Source organism: Sorex araneus, chromosome 3 (assembly GCF_027595985.1).
Source record: "Sorex araneus isolate mSorAra2 chromosome 3, mSorAra2.pri, whole genome shotgun sequence".
In the NCBI taxonomy this organism is placed as follows: Eukaryota; Metazoa; Chordata; class Mammalia; order Eulipotyphla; family Soricidae; genus Sorex; species Sorex araneus.
Window position 1 is genome coordinate 214,580,518 of NC_073304.1, and position 21,776 is coordinate 214,602,293.

Consider the following 21,776-nt stretch of genomic DNA (forward strand, 5'->3'; position numbering starts at 1 on the left):
TGAAATAACAATGAGAAAATGAAAAAACAGTGCAAGGACACAGGGGGTGGACCCTGCGGGCGTGAGGGGACTTGCTGCTCCCATCAACGGAATCTTGGCTCCCATATTTCAGACAAGAGAAATAGAAGTGTTGTTGGGTTTTGTTTTTCTTTCTTTTATAAAAAAAAAAAAAAGGGTATTTTTCTTCTTAGTTATTATTTCTCTCCTCGATAAAACGGAGGCAATATTTTATATATCTTAACAGCACCGATGGTGGGGAAAGCTGAGTGGGACACCTGCCCTTTACCCGGGGGGGAGAGATGGAGACCAGGCTAGCTCGTGGGGGGCAGCAGCCGGGGGACACAGCCCTGTTCTCCAGGGAAGGTCCCAGGCCCCAGAGTGGAGGGGTCTCCCCTCAGTGCCCTGCAGCCCCGACCATGGCCAGTCACGGCCTGACAGCCTTCCCCAAAGGGCTACACTGGCTCATGTTGTAAGAAATCATGAAACATAACTTTCTCATTTTTTTCTTTTCATTAAAAAAATAAAATATTCAAGACTATCAGCTTCTCTTGCTTTTCTTTTTATATAAAATATCAGCAAGCTGCAAAAAAAAAAAAAAAAGGAAAAAATTTTTTAAAAGATTAAAAAAAAAAAAAGAGGTGGGGGAACAAAAAGGAAAGTAATCGCTGAGGTAACTTTATACCTTGAGGTAGTTTACTTGCGCACAGCATTACCTGACTGACTCCGCCCACTATCGTGGTTGTCTCGTTGTTACCTTTGTTGCAATGTGGAAGGAAGGGGCTCGTGCAGCTCTCCCAGACAGAGGCCTGCCTTCCTTCCCAGCACCCTTGCTAGCATTGTCCAGGGTAGCTAAAGTGCACCACCTGGCTAATATGCATTGGCAATCAGTCTCTCAGGAGGGGAGGCCTAACCTCGCTTAACTGATGGCTCCTGGGCTCCACGTGGGCTGAAGTGATTGAGCCTGGGAAATTAATAAATTAAGCTCATTTACCCCTTGTGCGTAATGGTGCTGGCAATTTGAGTTTTTTTTTCTTTTTTTTTTTAGGCACACCTCCTCATGGTGTCAGTAATACACGAAGGCAGAAGCCATCAGTTAAACATGCCTCTGAGAGAAAGCAGAAGTCAGTACTCTCCGTTTACTGAATACTCAGAGTCTACGCCAGATGACGGGCTTAACTCTGCAGGGGGCTCGGGGACGGGTTCCACATCCCACCACCACCAAGGGAACAGTGCCGTGGGGGGGGAGGGCCCGGCCACCCCTGCCCCTGGGGAACCAGCCCGCTCGGGAGCGTGCGGGCTGGGCAGAGGGCACAGCGACAGCCTTTGGGGCCACTCAAGTCCTCCATGGAACTGAGACTTTATCAAGGGGAGTTACCCTCCCCTTCCCAGTGCTCACATCCAATCATTAAAATAGACTAAAAAAATATAAAATCTGCCTGAGAATGACGGGAATCAGGGACAGTACAGTGGTTGGCCCCTACCCTGATGAATGCTCAGTACCACCCGGGCGCCCCGGACCGTGAAGTGGAACCTCGACAATTAGGAAGGGGTGAACGGGGTGGGGAATTTGGTGGGGCAGCCCCGCAAACTGGGCTGGGGGCAATTTTCATTGTGCCAATTTTCAGGATGGTGGCCTGGATGGGACCCTCCACCAGGGCACTTCTTTTAAACGTGGATTATGATGCGATCGAATCATCGTTCTCCCCAGCCCTTTGCTCTGATGGACTCCTCTCAGCCGGCCTGGGAGGGAGTGGAATTACATGGTGGGAGCTCAGGCTCCCTGAGTCAGTAACAAAGGGAGGCACGGGAGCTCCCACTTCTTTCTGGTGGGACTGTTCAAACTACTCGTGCGGCTACAGAAAAAGGCTATTGTCAGGGAGTGAGAGAAGCGGTATCTACTCAAAAAGTCCGAGGCAGGAAGAAATTTTGGGTCAAGAGGCAAAACCATCCTTTGAGGCTGATTAAAACACCCTTCTGCATGTTTTAAAAACCTGAAGGAAATTTTATTTCTCTTCCCACTGGGGTCTGACCCACCCTCTTGTTGGGACCTGGAGAACTTGAAACAATCCACGTTTAAAAGCACCCTGAGCTAGAATTCCCACGGGGATGCCCTGAGGGAGAGCCACTGTTGGGCCAAATTGGTTGGGTGTGTTTAGGGCCGAGAGATCAGGGTTCCTCACTGGAACATTGTTTCAAGCAAGTGGGCAAACCTGATCTGCTTCCCAGCCCCAAGTGTTCCTGATTCCCACTCATTCTCAGGCCTGCGGGGGGAGAACACGGCCTTGATTTCAGCCCGTTGTCCTTGAGTCAGGGGGGGAGAGAGGCTGGTCACTTCCTCCGGGCCTGGGCCTGATTACTCTGTCCCTTTTGGTGCAGCTGCTTAACTTGGGCCAGGATGTCTCGGATCTTCCGCTGAGCCATCTGCACAGAAACAGGCAAGAAGGGAAACGTGACACCCTCCATCAGCCCAGAGCCCGTCTGCCCAGGGGAAAGAGACCCAGCACCTGGAACCAAGAGGGACACGATGCAGGAGGCCGCCCAACCCTCACAGCACAGCACACGCATGCCGTTCAAGCCTCCTCCCCAGGAACAAGGTCTTGGAGGAAATCAACCACAGAACAGGATCTACCAGAATGGCTCCTTTTCTAGAAACTGAACGTTTGCTTCCTTGCCCACAGAACAAGTGGGTCCAAGTTTTGGGTCAGGAGATGGAAGCCACTCCTCTGGCAGACCCAGACATCGCAGTTTACAGGTTTTCATTTAATTCTCATGCTAACCCCTGCAGGAACCTAACATGCCCAGCCTCGCTGGGTGCAGCCTAAGATGCACTGTTGATATCCTCGAAAACCGCATCCTCCTCACTTATTATATAAATGAGACCGTGGTGGAGATGGGAGGAATGAGTGTGTACAAGCCAGTGAACACTGCTGGGTGTTAGAGGCATCCATTCATCACGGCCTCCGTGCTCTGAGGAATACTACTCCCCAAGAGTCTGTCAGACAAAGGCCACAGAGCAGCCAGACTTGTGGAGCTGACCAAATCAGCCTGTCTCCAACCCCCATGCTCCTGACCCCAACACCACATGACAATGACCCCAGGACAGGGAGAGGCACCACCTCCTGCGGAAACCTGACGGCAGGATCAGCCTTATTGGCCACGGCTGCCGAGACGTGCCGATCTGCTAGGACGAAAGGGGTATGTATGTCAGGTAACTGGCAGACCCTTCCAACCGGGGTCTCATCTCGGCAGGGTGGGGGAGGGAGGGAGGGAGGGGAGCGTGTGTGAGGGGGGGCAGGAAGGGAGGGAGGGAGAGAAACATCAGCTTTCAAATTCAAATTAGATTTCTTCCCCTAACTCATGGGGGGCTCAGGGGATCTTCACCCTCCGTTACAGGCACTGGAGTCGCCCAAGGCTGGCTGGCTGGGTGGGGAGGGACGCGGAAGGCGAAGGACAAGCTGGAGGGTCGCTCGGGGAAAGGAAAAGGGCTGCTCCAGCTGGCATCACTGCTATCATGACTCCATGTCTAAGACTGGGCATAGTTAGTACCAACTTCCTTTCTGATCCAGGGCCGTTAGAAGCACTATGACAGCAGTGCAAGATATTAATGTTCAATATGTGACATGATAAGACATAATAACATAATAGCATCCTAGACACTAGATTAAAATAACCGTTAAATCGTATTCCCTGTGGGTTGTCTCAGGGAATGAAGCACCTGTGTTACCATTCACCTGGAAGGGAAGAACAGTTCAGAAGCTGGGCAGAGTTCTACGAGGCAGCACTGCCTCTCTTCTCTCTCTCCTACCTCTCTCCTTCCTCCCTCCCTCCCTGTTTCCTCTTTCCCCCACTTCCCCACCTCTTTCCATCCTCCTTCTCCCTCCCTTTGTCTCTCCCCTTCCCTCTCTCTCTCTTCCTTCCCTCCCTCTCTTTCTCTCTCTCCCAACTCCTTGCTTCACAGCCCGCTGGGTTCCGCTGGGCTCTGCTGCCTTCCCGGGACATGAGGTCACACCTACCTGGCTGGCATAGAAATGCCCGATGATCTTGACAACGACCTGGTCATTCTCGTCCGGGGTCTGGTCTCTGGGCACTACCACCTCAGCTGCAGTTAAGTTTTGCAGCTCGTTCACCTGGTGGGGTGAGTGGGGAGCAGAGGGAAGTGAGTGGTCCCGAAGATGCAGAGTGGAGACGGGTGGGGAAGAAAGGCAACAGACCGAGCAGGCAGAGACGAGGAGCCAGGAGCCGAGCTGGGGGAGCAGAATCAAGGAAATGACACAGGGCGTTTGCAGCATAAGCAGAACAGGGGTGCAGGCGCGTGGGGCCGAGGGCCAGAGCTGCCAGCCCAGCCCTCCTCGGGGCTCACCGTTTTGCCGCCCTTGCCAATGACACGACCAGCTGCTGATGCTGGCACCCGGATATGGGTCTCCAGTTTTACTTCCTCCTTAGGACCAAAAAAGTTCTCTTCCTTGAGCTTTCCGTAAATTCTTCCCTGTGCCTGAGAAGAAGCAGTGGTTAATGTAAGGGTCCCAGATAGACACCATCTAAGGGAAAGGGCGTCAGGGCCGGTGCCCAAGCCCACCCTGAAGCTATTCTGGCCGTCAGGACAGAAGCTCCCTAGGCCTCAGGGGTGCCAAACAGAGGCTCACGGGGCTGGACCCCTCATTGTTCTCCCTCTTTAAAGCAGTGGAAGGGAAGACATTCTTCCCGCAGGCTGACCCAGCAGAGGCCAGGAGGGGCTGCATTTGATTCCGATGTGGTAGTCACTGGAAACTCAAAGTCCCAAATGGCACCTGAGCAAAGGAGGGACGGGACAGGAAGAAGGGGAGGGGCTGGCCGCACGCTCTGCATCCTCCCCCACAGGTCATGGTCAGGGGTCAGCACTGTGCTGTCAGTGGAGGCACTGGGGGTCGCGGGCCACTCCCTCCGTGACTGAGGCCAAGTGCCAGGAGTCCTCAGCCCTCCTCTCCCGCTGGCTTTCAGGAAGTGAAGAGAATGCAGAGGGGAGAAAATGAGACTTTGATGACCACTGAGTAAGAACCATGTGGGTCTATTGGCCGCAGGACATGAACACATAGTGCATGCTAGGGTGTATGTGTGCTGAGGTTGAAGGGGTTTGGGGTTTACGGAATATGTGTTGGAGTCTATGATATGTGTTAGGGTATGTGTTGGGGGTTGGGGGGTATGTGTGTTGGGGTGGGGGTATGTGTTGGGGTGGAGGCATGTGTTGGGGGTATATGTGTTGAGGTTGGGGGTATATGTGTTGGAGGTGGGGGTGTTGGGGTGGGGGTATGTGTTGAGGTGGGGATATGTGTTGGGGTGGGGGTATGTGTTGGGGTGGGGATATATGTTGAGGTTGGGGGTATATGTGTTGGGAGTTGGGGTGTTCGTGTGTGTTTTGGCCTGCCCAGCCACCCCCGACACCAGATCAGAACCTTGAACTGTGCCTCGGGGGGTCCAGTGATGATGACCATGCGAACTTTTGAGTCCGGAGTCTCGGGAGGAGCGATCTGCAAAGCAGACAGTGGGTCAGAGGGGAGGGGAGCTCCCTCTCCCCCACCCCCTCAGGCCCTCACCCTCACTCTCACTTCCACAGGCAGCTCTGAGGACTGGATCAAGGAAGCCCCAGGCCACTCCCCTCACCCACCGGAAACTGTGACTGCACGTGGCTGAGGGATACTTTCTCTCCGATTCTGCCTGATACCCCCAGCCCCAGCTCTAGGGAAGAAGGGACGAAGCCCACAGATGAGATGGGGCACGGGGGCAGGGCTGATCAGAAAGCCCCCACTAGCCCCCACCCACAACCAACTGTCCTGAGTGCCCCACTTCCCAGCACCCTTGGTTCAGAGTGGCCCCTTCCCTCCCATCGCTGTGCTGCGTGAGGAAGCAGAGGCTGGCGGGGCTGACCAGGAACCCTCTTGGAGGCCCCAGCTCTTGTTTCCGTTTCCGGTCAGACGCACAGAAGGCCCTCCACAGATGTGTGCCCAGCGTGCCGAGGGCAAAGCCCACGGAACTGTGACCCCCTGAGGGACAAGGTCCTAGCACCAGCCACACGGAACCCCGGGAAAGCGGAGAAGCAGGGAGGTCACCTTGATGGAGGCGCTGGCGAAGCGCGAGAGCTGCTTGATGTGCTGCCCCTTCTTGCCGATGATGGCGCCCACCGCCTGCGCGGGAATGAACACCTGCACCATCTCCTGCTCCGGGGCCTGCTGCCAAGACAGGGGGTGTCACAGCCACGGGCCCAGCACCAAGGAAGGAGGACGGGGAGGCACAGCCCACACCCCCACCCTTCAGCCCTGACTGCCAGTGAGGTGGGGGCACTGCTGCCCTGGGCCGCGCCCAAGGCTCCTCCCTGGGGCAGGGTCTCCTAAGTGCAGGCTCCAGTGTCTGGGCCAGGGGGGCCGGGGGGGCACTCTCTAGGCCTTTCTCCCTGCAGACCCCCCCCAGTGCCCGGTTCCCTGGGGAAGCCCTGCCCTTACCATGAAGGAGCTGTAGGGGGCAGCTCCGGTGACGCTGCTGGGAGGCGGCGGGACGGCGCTGGATGAGGCTGGGAAAAGGCCGACGGCGGCCAGGTTCAGGCCCGGGATGAGGTGGGACTGTAGCTGGTGGGGAAAGGGAAGGAGGACATCAGCTCTGTCCCAACAGGGCCCACTCAGTAGGTGGCCATGGCTGAACGAGAGGAGAGGGGCCAGAAGACAGTGGCCCCCAAACGGGAAAACAAGATGCTTCTCCATGAACCTGTCGGGGCCTCAATCTCTCAGACACAGGCGCAGATGGCCCTAGCCCTGCTCCGAAACGTTCCTATGAGAACAAGTGGCAAGAACCAAGCCCCCGACTTTCAGAATTTCCCCCTCTTCTGTCACGTACCCTCTACCTCACTTCTCTAAAAGCATCCCAAGAGTATCACAAACCTTAAAGCCTAAGACGCAACACTTCCCCGAAACCTAGGAATCAAACTGAACAACCTCTTATAACAAGGTAGTGCAGCACAGAAAGCAATTTCCTTGCACACCGCCAACCTGGGTTTGAAGCCCAGCACCCCATATGGTCCTGAGTCCCGCCCGGTGTGCCCAAGAACAGAAACAAGACCTCTGATATAAAGGCCTTTTCCCTGACAACAAGCTTAAGTTCCCTAGCAAAGCAAGGGGGCGAAGGCCTCCAAGTGGCGAGGAGCAAAAGGGCAGATATGTGGGCACTCACACTCAGGGCAGCAAAGTTCACTAGCAAAGCCAAGAGGGCAAAGGCCTCCAAGTGCCGAGGAGAGGAAGGGCAGAGGAGCGGGTACTTACACTCATGGCAGCCACGTCATTCTCATAGGCTTCACGGACTTTCTTCATGATTTCCTGCTCGGCCCTGCAGCAGTTCTCAATGGCGCCCTTCACCGTGATGGTCCTCTCAGGGTTATAGAGGGTGAGGTCCTGCAGCCTGGAAGGAAAGCACATGTCAGCCCCGGCGGGCAGCTCATCCACTAATGCAGTTGGTCTCACTTTTGGCCGAGAGCCGCCCTGGCCTGTGGGGTATCATCAGGCAGGGAGTGAGGTGCAGACGAGAGGCCCATCTGAAAGCCCTCTGTACTTGAGAGGATCCAAACGCAGGCTTAGGTCTCAGTCAAGCTGTGAGCAGCAGTTCCCGGGTGGGTCTGCCTGGGTGGCACAATTCCTAGGTCATCTGGGAAATGAGAAGCTGGAAGCCAGCAGAGGCCTCAAGGACAAGCACCGGCCCTCACAGAGAGGTGGCACCGGCCATGTCTTACTGCTTCTCTGCATTCCAATAGGCAAGACGGCACCCGGCATTAGGGGCAAGAACTAGGACTCGTGCATAGGGGCCGGATAGTGCTGTGTGTAGGGTGCTAGCCTCGCACGCAGTTGACCTGGGTTTGATCCCCAGTATCCCATATGGTTTCCTGAATCCTGATTCCTGAGTGCAGCGCCAGGAATAACCCCACACCCCCATTACCACCACCAGAAAAAATGTTTTGGAGGGAATTCCCTGCCATAGTGGCAGGGTGGGGTGGGGGGAGACGGGACTGGGGAGGGGGGGAGGGATGTTGGGTTTACGGGTGGTGGAGAATGGGCACTGGTGAAGGGATGGGTTATTGAACTTTGTATGGGGGAAGCATGAGCACAAAGATGTATGGATCTGTAACTGTACCCTCACGATGACTCTAATTAAAAATAAACTAATAAAAAAAAAAAAAAAGAAAGAAAAAATGTTTTGGGACGGGTGAGTCAAGAACTGCCCACAGGGCCGGAGCGACAGCACAGCGGGTAGGGCGTTTGCCTTGCACCCGGCCGACCCGGGTTCTATCCCCGGCATCCCATATGGTCCCCCCAAGCACTGCCAGGCGTAATTCCTGAGTGCAAAGCCAGGAGTAACCCCTGAGCATCGCTGGGTGTGACCCAAAAAGCAAAAAAAAAAAAAAAAGAGAACTGCCCACAAAGCCCTGGTCCCTCACTCACTTTCAGGAAAGCAGGGTGTGACTTACGAGGAGATGGTAATTTTCGTCTCCGTGTCCTGCTCCACCTTCTTCAGGTTGCGCCCTTCCTTGCCAATGAGACGTCCCACAAAGTTGTTATGGGCCAGGATCTTCAAAGGAACCTCATCCGCCCTTGGGGAGAGGGAAAATTGAGGGTTAAGAGCTCCTCAACAGGGAACCAAGTTGAGACTTAGCCAGAGGTGCAGTTTCCCGAATGAAGTGTGTTTTGAAAGATTATGAAAATAAGGGGCCGGGAGACAGCACAGTGTTTAGGGTCCATGGCAAGCACGCGCCTGAAACCAGACTTGATCCTGGCACTGGTCGCCTCGTGCCTGGGTCAACCTGGCGATCCCAAGCCCTTGCAGTGATCCTAGTGGGGTCACTGGTGCCTGATTCCCCAGGGGACATCAAGGGAGTCCCTGACCCGCCCGCCCCTCCCAAATAAGATTATGAGAATTGGTAGATCAGTAGTTGTTTGAGGATAGAGAAATGGGGACTCCGGAAACTATGGCTGCTGCATACATGTCACTGTGGGAAGGGGACTTAGACCGCATCACATGAGAGTGACACCATAGAATGCATGGCATGATTTGGTTTGTGCTGAAACACGTATGCCCACACGTGTGTATACACATATACACACACCTGGTTTCTAGGTGGGCAAGCCAGCCCAACCCCTGTGAAGCATGGGAAGGAAGATTGTCCATTTCTCTGTGTGTACACTTAAGTGCCTCCTGCCTGTGATTCCATCCATGTTAGTAATGTGTAAACTGCAGGGTCAGAGAAACTGCAGTGGTAGGGCACCTATCATGCATGTGGGCTGACCCTGGTTCAATCCCTGGTACCTCACAGGGTCCCCAAACCCTGCCGTAAGTGATTCCTGAGCACAGAGCGAAAAGCAAGTCCTATGTACCAGCGGCTGGGGGCCCCAAAACAAAGTGTGTGCTGCAGTGGGGCAGGTGGCAGTCCCCAGGTGCCATGACGGCCCGTGCCTTACGTTTTGGTGTCCTTGGCCTCCTTGTGCATAATCTCCAAGATCATTTTGCAGGCAGAGGAGCAGCCCTCGGGGGTGGAGTGGACGCTGATGGCCTTCTCGGCAGCACCTGCGTTTTCCTTCCTGTGCACGTCTATCCTGAGAAGCACAAGGACAAGGATGGGGACTGTCCCTGGACAGTCACACTGGTCCTCTCTGGGTCCCCCCGCAACCGCGCATAGGCACAGAGCCCACACTTGAAACAAGGTCATGCGCCAGAGCGGGCAGAGGAAGGATCACACAGCCAGCCTGTCTCAACCCCAAGGTAGCTAGACAGGAAGGCAGCTCCTCCAGCAAGGTAGGGTTTGAGAGGACCACGGCCCGAGAGCTGCACTTGCCCCCTCGAAAGCCCTTCACCACCGCCCTGGAACAGCTTTAAACAGGTGTTATGAATTAATGAGAGCGTAATGCAATAGTTCTTTCTTATCTTATAAGTCATGAAGATTAGGGAAGAAGGGTGGCTGTGCTGAATGGCGACAGCACGTGACCCATCTCAAAGTCCATGCTGGTCAGTATTGTTACCACCGAGAAGTGGTGCTAAAATCACAGAGCACCAAGAATGTGCCAACCCCCCAAGACTGGAACTGCTTGATACGAGTCTCGGGGACACACGACAGACCCCTTCCACTAAGGACCAGGCTTACACACTGCCACCCAAAGGCACCGCCCAGCCCAGCCCACCTCTCAAAGGAGGCTCCCTTGGAGGCAGTAAGCCCTGAATGAGACAGGACAGTGTCCAGGAAACACTCCTCAAGAGTCGGATGCCAACTGCTCTTGGCACGCTCCCGAGGGCACTCTCCTGCCCGACGCCGCCAGATGCCCCCAGCCCCGCCTCCACTTCCGGAACTGCCCGGACTCACTTGGACTGGGTCTGCTTTGTGATGTTGCGGATGGTGGCGCCCTCCTTGCCGATGATGGCACCCACATACTGGGTGGGCACTAAGAGCCGCAGAGGGATGTCCACTTGCTGCTGCTTGGCTGGGGCCCCTGCTGCCACAGGGGAGCCCTGGCGGGGCTGACCCCGAGAGCCAAAACCCCCTCGGCGCCCATTTTCAGGGCCCTGTGCGATCTGTTCGTCTGGAATGTAGGAGACCTTTAAGGCATGGTTCTCCAGCTGGTGGCCGTTCAGCTTCATGATGGCTCTGGAAACGGGACACTGGTCAGTTGTATGCACCCCAAGCACACCCAAAACCCACTGACAACAGAGAGAGGACGCCTGAGTCCACCATGTTGTGACGTCTTGACGATTTAAGAGAAATATGCTATTTCTACCCAGTAACAGGGCCAGGCCGTGCATGGGAGTCAAAGTGCCTATCTGACTGTGTCGGCATGAGAAGCACATGTTAAGCACGGGATGAAAGATTTGTTTTCATGTCTCTGTATTTGTTCTGGCACCTCCTGTATTTAAGGAACTGCATGGAAGAGAAGCAAACAAAGCCTTGGAGACTTGGAGTGCCCTGCTCACGCCTGGAGGTAGGAATTGCAGTGTTACGTGGGCTTTCGGTAAAGTGAAGGGCTGTTCCCTGGCTACTCACTGGTTGGAAATGCTAACAAGAGGCAACAGGTGGTAGGAACTGAGCAAGCGGGCAAAACGAAGACTGGGAGATTAGTCTCCCAAGGTGCATCAGGAAGCTCCACAGAACCCTGAGCATCTAAAAGAAAATGCTTGGGGCAGGGGATACTGCTCAACAGGCTGAGTGCATGTTCCACACGCAGGCTTGGGGTGAGCCTGGTTCTATCCTTGGCACTTCCTGGTCTCCTGAGCACCACCAGCAGTGATTAACCCCCAAGCACTGAGCAAGTGCCCAGAGAACTGCTGGGAATAGTGCCCCTACCACCTTAAATTTTAAAGTGATGGACACAATTTGTGGAAGTGGTGAGATTTCAATATCACTATATTAGAAGAAATGAATGGGAGATGGGGCCAGAGAACAGCACAGCAGGTAGGGTACTTGCCTTGCAGCCGACTGGGGTTCAATCCCCAGCACCCCATACCCATACCCTGAGCCTCACCAGGAGTAATCCTGAATACAGTAACTCCTGAGCACCGCCTGGTGTGGCCCCAAAACAAAACAACAAGAAGAGGGGCTGGAGCGATAGCACAGCAAGTAAGGCGTTTGCCTTGCACGCGGCCGACCCGGGTTCGATTCCCAGCATCCCATATGGTTCCCTGAGCACCATCAAGAGTGGTTCCTGAGTGCAGAGCCAGGAGTAACCCCTGTGCATTGCCAGGTGTGACCCAAAAAGCAAAAACAAAAAATAAATAAAACAAACAAACAAAAAAACCAACAAAGGAAAGATACAGATAGGAGAGAGGCAGGACGTTGAAGCAGGAAGGCCTTCAAAAGCAAAATATGGAGGGGGGCTGAGCAATAGTACAGTAAGTAGGGTGTTTGCGCCTTGTAAGCAGCAGGTTCAGATTCAATCCTTGGCATCCCTTATGGTACCCTGAGCAATGCCATGAGTGCAGAACCATGAGGGACCTCTGAGTGTGACTCAAAAAGCCAAAAAAAAGAAAAAGAAAAAAAAGGCGCAAAACATGGAGTTGTAACGGTAGTACAGCAGCTAGGGTGCTTGCCTCGCACACAGCCAACCCTGGTTTGATCCCCAGCCATCCCATATGGTTCCCCCAAGCACCACAGGATAATTCCTAAGTGAGGAGCCAGAAACAAGCTCTGAGCACTGCTGGGTGTGCCCATCCCACCCAAAAGAGCTAAACCTGGCAAAAAACTTCTAACAAATAAGGTACATACACAAAATGCACCTGTCAGTGCCAAGGAGTAAAAGGGTGACTCTATAACCAGATAACTTCGGAGCTAGGAACTGGAGGCGTGGTGAGCTACACTGGGCTCCGGCCCATTGCTCCAGTTAAACATCTGCCCACCCACCCCACTGATGCCTGGTAGAAGTTGCAGCTCCTCCTCACTGTCACTAGATGGCAGCATCCACACAGCAAAGAGCCCGGAGGCTGTTAAAGCAACTCTGATCTCCTATGGAGCATTTCCGGCGGCCCCCACCTTCCTGAAAGATCTCACATTTACTATCAACTGATTCTGGAGGTCTCTGAATCCTGAAGATGTCTGAACTCAAAGACAACAGTCCTGGTTGGCATGACAATGAGAACGCAGGGGTCATCTGGCTGGTCAGGAACCAGCCCCAGGTCGGCAGCAGCCCCCGAGGCCACAGACACACCCTCCCTCCCAGCCACTTCTCCCACTCACTGCCTGGTCTGCTCCCGGTTGGAGTAGGTCACATTCACCACTGCCGTCTCACTCTCCGTGTTCACTAGGGGAGAAAACAAGAGGCCAGAGTGTTAGAGCAGAGATTCGGAGGTGACAGGACATGGCCCAAGTGTTCGAAGCTCACCCTTCCATGGTCATACTTGCAGTCATTCTCCAATCAATATTTAGGATGGAACATTTGAATGACGCGGCAAAACATTCCTCTCTAGGCCCCTTTCAGCAGATTCCTAGAAGATTCCAATTAACCTCGTACCCTTCTCCCCAAGAATCTCTGCGTTGATTTCCTCACCCAGCCCCCGAGAGAGCTCCATATACAGTACACAGTAACCAGCACTTACACAGCAGGGATCATGAACAAAAACACATCCACAATAAATGTACGCAAGTAAAGTCAAAACAGGTTAAAAATCAACAAGCAAGGTACAATTTAAGGAAGAAAATATCTCCAGATATAAATACTCTGTACCTCTGAGGGCCAGAGAGATAGTACAGGGGCAAAAGTGGCCAACCCCAGCCCTGATGCCGTATGTCTGAACATTGCTGGGGTGGTGTACCCCCACTCCTCCTTAAAATATGTATCACTCCAGACTTGAGGAACACCCCTGTCCAACAAAGTATCCTCTAGGATGTATCAATATGAAATACTTTATGATCTTGCCAAAAGGGTGGGCAGGAATGGTTGCTATGAGGGGTGGGAGGGATACGCTGGCATCTTTGTGAAGGGAAGGACTGCCTGGCTAAAGTATTCCAAACATCTAGGAGAGGCCAGAGTGATGATACTGAGGGTAGGGCATTTGCCGGCACCCAAACGGCACCCAGGAGTGATTCCTGAGTGCAGAGCCCAGAGCAACCCCTGAGCACTGCCAAGTGTGACCCTCCCCACCCCCCACCCAAAATAGTGAATACAGATATGCATGGAAGCAATGACGGTTTGTGGGATCTTTCTCCCCTCTCTATCCCCATCCTTCCTGATGAAGACAACTGAAGACTTCATTGCCCAACAGTCATTCTGTCCTTCCCAGCTAGCAGGTGGGGTGGGCGCCTGGCAAGTCTCAGATCTAAATTACACTGGCTCTTGTCCCGGAGCCCACGCCATGTGTGAATGCTGTGCGCTGCACCAGGCAGTGGCCACCATGTGTCCTGGCATTTACAGCGAGCCCAAGGATCAGAGAGGGGAGTGTCTTGATGGAGTCAGCACTTTCCCTTTGGGCGCAGAAAGTTTTTAATCATGTATCATATTATTAGCTCACACTTTCCACAAAAACCTGAGTATGAAACTTCCTCTTAGTAGGTGATTACTAAGAAGGTTTCCCTTGAGGCCTACAAATGGGTACCATTTGTATTTAATGATCAACTCTTACGTGTGTCCCATCAAAAGCACTTCATATTTCATTTCCTCCCCATCCCGCTGAAAAATGAAGTTTACTATTAAGCAATGGAGACTCATGTGAAGCAGGGATATCGCTCAGTGGCATTAATCGAGTCAAGTGTGCTGAGGTCCTGGGTGTGAGCCCCAGCATATATACACAGACATAATTAAAAATAATGTTATGGGGGCTGGAGTGATAGCACAGCGGGTAGGGCGTTTGCCTTGCACGCAGCTGACCCGGGTTTGAATCCCAGCATCCCATATGGTCCTCTGAGCACCGCCAGGAGTAATTCCTGAGTGCAGAGCCAGGAGTAACCCCTGTGCATCGCCAGGTGTGACCCAAAAAGCAAAAAAAAAAAAAAAAAAATGTTATGACCACGCCAGAAAAATAGCTCAGACTATGAGTAAGTCTGACATGAGAGCCGTTGGTTCAGTTACTAGCACTGTGTGGTCCCCAAGCATCCCCCCGAACACCCCAACACTGCCTGGAGTGGTCCAAAATTTAAAAAATACACATGACTAACTTTGCTATATAAGACATTCTTTTTTTATATCCTTGTCATTCTATGGGCTCACTCTTAAAAGACTTTGCTTGGAGTTGGGGACACAGTGCTGAGGTTAAGACACTTGCTCTCCATGCAGCAGACCCTCATTTGATCCCTGCACCACATATGGTCCCCCTCAAGCATCACTTGGCAGGGGGAAGGGGTTTCACTCCTGAGTGCAGAAACAGAAGAGTGGCCTGTGAGCCCCAACTCCACCCCAAAAGACTGCCTTTCCAACCTGGGGAAACTGATCTTTCTTTTTCAAACACTTTAAAGAACAAAGATATATAGCTAAGGGGGCCCTCTGGAGTGACAGCACAGTGAGGGCACATGCCTTGCACGTGGCTGACCCGAGTTCAGTCCCTAGCATCCCAGAGTCCCCAGAGTCCCCAGAGCACTGCCACAGGTAAGTCCTGAATGCAGAGCAAGGAGTAGCCCTGGAGCATCACTGGTGAGTGTGGCCCAAAAATCTAAAACAAAACAAGACATGTAGCTTGGTCAGAGTTTCAAGTGTATTGAATATTACAGCCCCAAAGAATAACTTTGGAACTTTGTTGTTGTTTATTTGAGGGCCATACCCGGCAGTGCTCAGGAGTTACTCTCAGATCTGAGCTCAGAAATTATTTCTGGCAGTTCTCGAGGGACCGAATAGGATGCTGGGGACCGATCCTGGGCTGGCCGCATGTAAGGCAAATGCCCTACCTGCTGTACTGTGGGGCTCTGATCCCAAATTTTGGAGATTTTAAAGGAAGATAAAGACTTCCTTCATTTACTTTAAGACTTCCTTAAAGTAAATGCAGAAACGGCCATTCTCAACAATTTCCTACACCTGAGATCTTTCTACTGTGGCGATTGTTCCTGGCACCCCACTGAGGCACAGGAAGACTGGAGGAGGTTCTCACTAGATAACGCAGCAGCCTGGCTCCTGGCAGCACTGTCAACAATGGGCCACGTCGTGCCCGTGTTCTCAGTCCGGGGTAGCTCTTTCTGCACAATTTTGCACATTCTTTTGGTAGGCCAGGCAGATGATGCCAGGGCAAAAAATGAGACCAGAGCAGATTCCCCCGTCCCCATGTCCATCCCCCCGCCGCCACCCCGACCATTCTTACCTTGCTCGCAGTTCTCCACTGTACCATACTGAGCCAATAAACTGTCCAGCACCTATAGAGGAGGAAAGAGGGTGGAAAGGGGGGTGTCCAGCATCCCAGGAGCCTCACAAGGCCTGTCTCTGGGAGAACCCCCAGCACCGGGCACAGGCAGAGCCTTGCATGGGGACCAAGTGCTCCGCTTGCTTTTTCCGGGACACTATTCTCATGGTGGCTTCAAAGAACTTCATTCAGCTCTGCACAGAAGCAGACCCAACCACCTGAATCCATAGACCAACTTACGGCAACACGGTTTGGGACTCATCTCTCCCTATTGCCTCTTAGGCTACGTGTGGCCTGAAGAGGTAGAGCAGGGTTCAAATCAGCTAAGAACAAGTCCCGGGGCTGGAGAGATACTCCAGGAGGTAAGGCGCTTGCCTTCTCACAGCCCACCCGGGTATGATCCCCAGTACCTCATACGGTTCCCTGAGCCCCACCCACCAGGAATGAGCCTTGAGTGCAGATCCAGGAGTAATCCCTGGGCATTGCTGGGTGTGCCCCCCTCACCGAAGATGAGACCCAGCCCCCAGCCACTAAGGGAAGCCGTACAAAGGCCACTCAGCCCCCCAGACTCTAGGGCCTCCACCATCCCACACCACTTGCCCCCACTCACTTACTTCCCATCGAAGCTGAGGTGGAATGTTACGGATTTGGATTTTCCGACTCCTGAAACAGAGAACAGGGTTATAGTGGTGGTTCTGTGTGCTCAGGGTGTGAGCCCCAGCACACACTGTGACCTACAGGCTCCAACCCCCATGTCTCAGTGTACTCTCTTTACCTTCAGCTCAACAGTCTTCAGAGTCTATGGATGGGAAGACTTAGGAACGGTTTGGTGTAGGAGGGCCGGCCGCTCTTCCAAAAATTATCATTGGTGCTCACAGACAGAACCAAATGCCCTAACCAGAGAGTTATTCAACTCTCTAAAATAATTTGTTTATAGCACATTACCAGAGGTGCTGCAATCCATGTTAATTAAACCACATTCAAATGTCACTCAACTAGCAGTATGCAGTGGCACCTATGTGTTCAAAAGGCTAGAGAGACAGTATGGAGGCTTAGGTGCTTATCTTATATGTGACTGACCCCAGCTCAATCCCCAGCATCACATACGGCCCCCCGAGCAGCACCAGAAGTGATCCCCGAGCACAGCGTTGGGCTCCAACCACCTCCTCGCAAAACAATCTTATGTAACTTCATTCAAGCTCAGTTTCCTCTTACCTAACAGGAAGGAAATCTACTCAGGGTGGAAGAAGGGGTGGTATTATTGAATGCTAACCCGGAGGTGATTAATACTGAACAACCCAGGATTATCATAGCACCTTCACTGCCTCGGCCCAGCACCTAAACTCTCCAAATCTTCCAAGTGCTTCTTTTTTTTTTTTTTTTTTGCTTTTTGGGTACACCCAGTGATGCTCAGGGGTTACTCCTGGCTTTGCACTCAGGAATTACTCCTGGCGGTGCTTGGGGGACCATATGGGATGCCAGGGATCGAACCCGGGTCGGCCGCGTGCAAGGCAAACGCCCTACCCGCTGTGCTATCACTCCGGCCCCCTTCCAAGTGCTTCTTCGGGGCCAGAGAAGAGCAGGGCTCGCCTTGCACTCAGCCAGGCCTGCTTCAATTCCCAACACCAACATACGGTAACCCAAGCACTGACAGGAGTGAGCTCTGACCACCATTGGGGATGACCCCTAAGTCAACAAAACAAACCCCCAAAATAACTGCCTCTTTAGAATTCTTCCATGGAGAAAGCTTCTACCTGCAAGGCTGACTCTGAGCTCACCTACTGGTCAACAAACCTAATCCGAGTCCCTCTGGTTGCCTTGAACTGTGTTGGTCAATTTCAACACAGTTGAATTTAGGGAGGGACATGGCCCAATAAATTTCTAGTGGCATAAAGGAAAACTGTACTAAGAAGCAAGAAAACGTATTTCTAGTCCTTAAAACTGGATTTTTGAGTAACAAGAACACTTTGAGGCTTCAATGGAGCTAAATGATGGAGCCCAGGTGAACTCTTAATTCCAAGGTCCCAAAGTTTATTTAGCCTACCACTCCCCTCCCTTTCAGGATTAAAGAACTCCCTCACCACCCCCATGGAAATGACCTTCTTTAAGTGAACAGACAGAAAGCACCCCACATTGTTTCTGCTGATTCACTACAGAATGTCTCTTGCCTCTAACAGCCTCACTCAGCTCCCCCATTTCAACCTGTAATCTCAGGCTATGAAATAGGAAAGCAGGGATCTCTTAAGATCCCTTCTGGCTGACTGGGAAGTAGCAATCAAGGATATCTCTTGTGAAATGAACATCTGTCTGTCAGGGAACCTCTTCAGTAAATTTAGAGGGAAGAAGGGGCAAGTGGAAACCACCCATCTCCAGTTCTCCACCTGGGCTGGTCAGCTAACATTTGAGGATCCAACAAACAGCAGGGATCGGAAACAAGCTCAGATCTAGGTACTTGAATCACCACCCACCACGCTACCACCTTTGGGCTCAATTCGGGGCCAGATGGGAGACCAGGCACTTTCCCTACAACTCACTCGTGACGGAAAGGATGCAAATGCAGCGGTGAGGATGTTCTACTGAAAAGCGAATACTGATGAGACCCCACTGGATGATGGAGCAAGGAGGACCCAGCAAGCTGGGGCGGTCTCAAGCAACTCTTCTGAAGGGCAAGGAGGTAGAAGCTGCCTGCCTGAGAGTTCGAGCCAATCAGCAGAGTCTAAAGCAACACCACTGCAGAAGGCAGTTTGAAGAGCATTCAAGGCGGCCCCTCAGCATGATGTTGGGTGAAAGGTCAAATGTGCCCTCCCCTTCAAACTACTTCTAGGGGCTTTCTTTTCAGTTAGGAAGGGTCAGGGAGGGTATGGCAGTGGTGAAATCAAATCTCTGCTTGGGATGTTAATCCATATCCTGAAAGCAATGGCAGTCTGGAATGTCTGGAATGTTCCAGGAGAGGGAGGGGGAGGAGGGCAGGGCCACCCAACCAATGAAAAGAAAGGCATCCTGGAGGCCCACTCCCACACCCAATGGCAGACTCACCCACCCCTCTAGGGTGAGCACGAGAGCGAACACACACACACACACACACACACACTCTCTCTCTCTCTCTCATTCACTCTAACACACACACACTCTCTCTCTCTCTCTCTCTCTCATTCACTCTTTCTCTCTATGTCTCTTCATGCCTCCAAACCTTCCAACAGAGCCCCCAACCCTGGAAAAAAAAAAAAAAAAAAAACAGAATCCAGGAAGAACCTTTGTCTTCTCAGCCTTTGGTCTGGTTCCTATTACAGATGGTGCTACCTAATTTCTTTCAGGCCCAAAGCACATGGAGAAATGTTGGGAACTACCCAGTGTTCCCTCGCCCCGACCTTGCTAGCTCACGAGAGCTCATTCACCCCCACAGGCGTGTCCAACAGACAGGCCCAAAGGGGGTGCCCAGGGGCCAACCAGAGGAAGCTCCAGGCAAGCTCATTTCTTCTTAGCTCCATACTTGAGTCCTCCCCCTGGGAAACGGGAGGAGCGAGTGTGGTCTCCAAGGGGTGTAAGGCAGGAACAGGGCGCCTGTTGCGGCACAAGGCACCCATGTCTGTTGCCGGCCCCAGGATCCTACAGGTGCCCCGACAAAGCCTGGGAAGCAACAGGCAAGCAAGGCCCACAAAGAGCTGGTGGTAACAGCTGCTAAAATATTTAGGCTTCTGCACAACTTGGGAAGAAAGAAATCATAGGAAATACCAGGGCCTGGAGGAGTCCTCGCCGCCGCCACTCCCGCTTCCCAACACGCAGGGGGTCTTGTCTGCCCCACTCCAGTAAGCACCCCAGTGGCTGTTTCCACCAGACAGTGCCTTTGCCTTTCGGGAAACAGGACCCAGAACTTCTAACTCCTGGCACCCACTGTCCAGAAAGGGCAAAAGGTCTCCTAAAATGCTGAGAACACGCCCATCCTGTAGCTAGCAGGGAGGGAGGGCAAGAGGCAGAAAGGGCCTGAGTGGCGACTGGAGGGGCCTCATTCCTTCCCTGCAGCTCTGCCCTGACCCCCAGTATACCTGATCCAGAGCAGAAGCCAGAAAGCAGTATCTCTAGAGCTGCAAAGGACAAGGGGACATGAGGGCCACAGGAAACAAGGGCCGTCATTCCCAACTGCAGAGTCCTGTCCATGAGAGAGCTGAGGGGTGGTCTGTATGCAACAGTGCAGGGAATGTGGCAGGGAGAAGGGAACCCCGGGAGCTGGTGGCAGAGGGCCCGGGGCTCTTCCTAGCAGAGCAGGTCAGTCTGGAAACAGCATAACGCTGGAGGAACGGCCCAGCTCTCCAGACTCTGAGACGCAGCCCCTCCCCGGAGACTGCTGTTCTGCAGGTGGCATTCCCTGTTGCTATTCAGACCAAGGCTGGGGGCTTGAGTGCCTTCTCCAAGTTACATGGCTTTCAGGCCAGAGCCTAGATTTGAACCCGCAGGTTGATCTGATACAGGGATTGCTGGTAGGAGCAGGGAGATAACCCTGGGCTTCACACACACAAGCCCTTCCTCGGAGCCTCAGCCGGAGTCCAACCTTGCACTGCCCCCTGCCCGGGCTGCCTCTTTGATGGCAGGAAAGGGACAAAGCCTCTACCAAAATATAGCCAAGATAGGCTCGGAGACAGACTGAAAATATTTGGGGTTCACAGAGCACAGTGCGCCTGCGTGGGTGCCCCTCTCCAGTAAGTCACACGGCCATATTCCACCTTGGTTGGAGTGAATCTATGGCATGCCTGAATACTGAGGAATTTCTGGATACCAATTACTGTTTGAATTTTTCTTATTTCTTGGGTGTTTTATTTGGGGGACATGCCCAATAATACTCAGGAATTACCCCTGGTTCTGTGCTCAGAGATTGAACCCAGGTCAGGACACATGTAAGGCAAGTGGCTTACCCACTGTGCACTGTTTCTGACCTGGTTACTACTGTTTTTAAGTACAAAGCAATTTTAAAATCATGTCTTTGAAAAACAGAAAAACTAAAGCAGACCATATTCCACATCTATGCTTAAAAACAAGAATGGAGGGTCCAGGTGCTTAAGGGACTTACGTTACTGACCCAGTTTGATCCCCTGCACCCGGTAGGCAATCTTTGAGCGGAGCCAGGAGTTGTCTCTGAGCATTTTCAGGTCTGGTCCAAAAACTAATTAAAGCAATTTTAGAGGGCAGAGAGAACACAGGGCAAAGGGACTGCCTTGCACATGGCCAACAGCACCGCCCAGGAGACCAAGGCAATCCCCACACCTGCACACAGGCTATTTTAGTCCACTTCTTCGTGCCCTTGTACTCAACAGCTGGACTGGTTGGCTCAGATCTCCAGGAAGGGTTAGGGGGCCAAGAAGATGGTTCAAAGGGCTCAAGCTCAGGCTCTACAAGCAGGAGCCCACCTCTGATCCCCATTACATGGCCCCCCAAACACCACAAAGAACAGCTCCTCCCACGAGATAAAAGACTAAGAGAACTAAGAGAAATGGGGGGGTGAAAAATGCTCAGGCTGGTGGATACAGCTTCACGGCAGAATGCCTTCTCCGAAGCACGAGGAGTAATCCCTGCTGCACCACCGTTTGTCATCCCAAAGCCACAACCAAGCAGCAGAGTGCTGGCAAGCCCCACATGCATGTGTGTGACCCCAGTCATCAGGCAGTATCAATGACCATGCTCAGGGAAGGGGAAAGTGGAAAACTATAAAAAAAATTCTCCTTTACGGGGCTGGAGCAATAGCACAGTGGGTAGGGTGTTTGCCTTGCACGCGGCCAACCCAGGTTTGATTCCCAGGATCCCATATGGTTCCCTGAGCACCGCCAGGAGTGATTCCTGATTTGCAGAGCCAGGAGTAACCCCTGTACATCACCAGGTGTGACCCAAAAAGAAAAAAAAAAAAATTCCTAGTTTACTTATGACAGAATGAATGGCTCTGAATGAATGGGGTTGTCCAATGGTTGTCCTCTGCATAAGAA

At 52.8% G+C, this 21,776-nt stretch overlaps 1 protein-coding gene across 2 annotated transcripts in view; it reads right to left on the minus strand.

Annotated features, from left to right (window-relative positions):
* Positions 1 to 2,328: 2,328 nt before the first annotated feature.
* The window catches only part of IGF2BP1 (insulin like growth factor 2 mRNA binding protein 1), a 40,022-nt gene continuing 20,574 nt past the window's right edge, over positions 2,329 to 21,776 (minus strand). The window contains exons 3-15 of one of the 2 annotated variants that reach the window (XM_055132812.1): positions 16,422 to 16,470; positions 15,769 to 15,820; positions 12,725 to 12,788; positions 10,364 to 10,645; positions 9,468 to 9,602; positions 8,480 to 8,602; positions 7,284 to 7,419; positions 6,474 to 6,596; positions 6,084 to 6,203; positions 5,430 to 5,504; positions 4,361 to 4,492; positions 4,014 to 4,127; positions 2,329 to 2,421 (exon numbers count right to left, since the gene is read on the minus strand). In XM_055132812.1, coding sequence (XP_054988787.1) covers positions 2,329 to 2,421; positions 4,014 to 4,127; positions 4,361 to 4,492; positions 5,430 to 5,504; positions 6,084 to 6,203; positions 6,474 to 6,596; positions 7,284 to 7,419; positions 8,480 to 8,602; positions 9,468 to 9,602; positions 10,364 to 10,645; positions 12,725 to 12,788; positions 15,769 to 15,820; positions 16,422 to 16,470 — 1,498 coding nt within the window. The remainder of the gene's footprint in view (positions 2,422 to 4,013; positions 4,128 to 4,360; positions 4,493 to 5,429; positions 5,505 to 6,083; positions 6,204 to 6,473; positions 6,597 to 7,283; positions 7,420 to 8,479; positions 8,603 to 9,467; positions 9,603 to 10,363; positions 10,646 to 12,724; positions 12,789 to 15,768; positions 15,821 to 16,421; positions 16,471 to 21,776) is intronic. The other variant, XM_055132813.1, reaches the window with a different exon arrangement.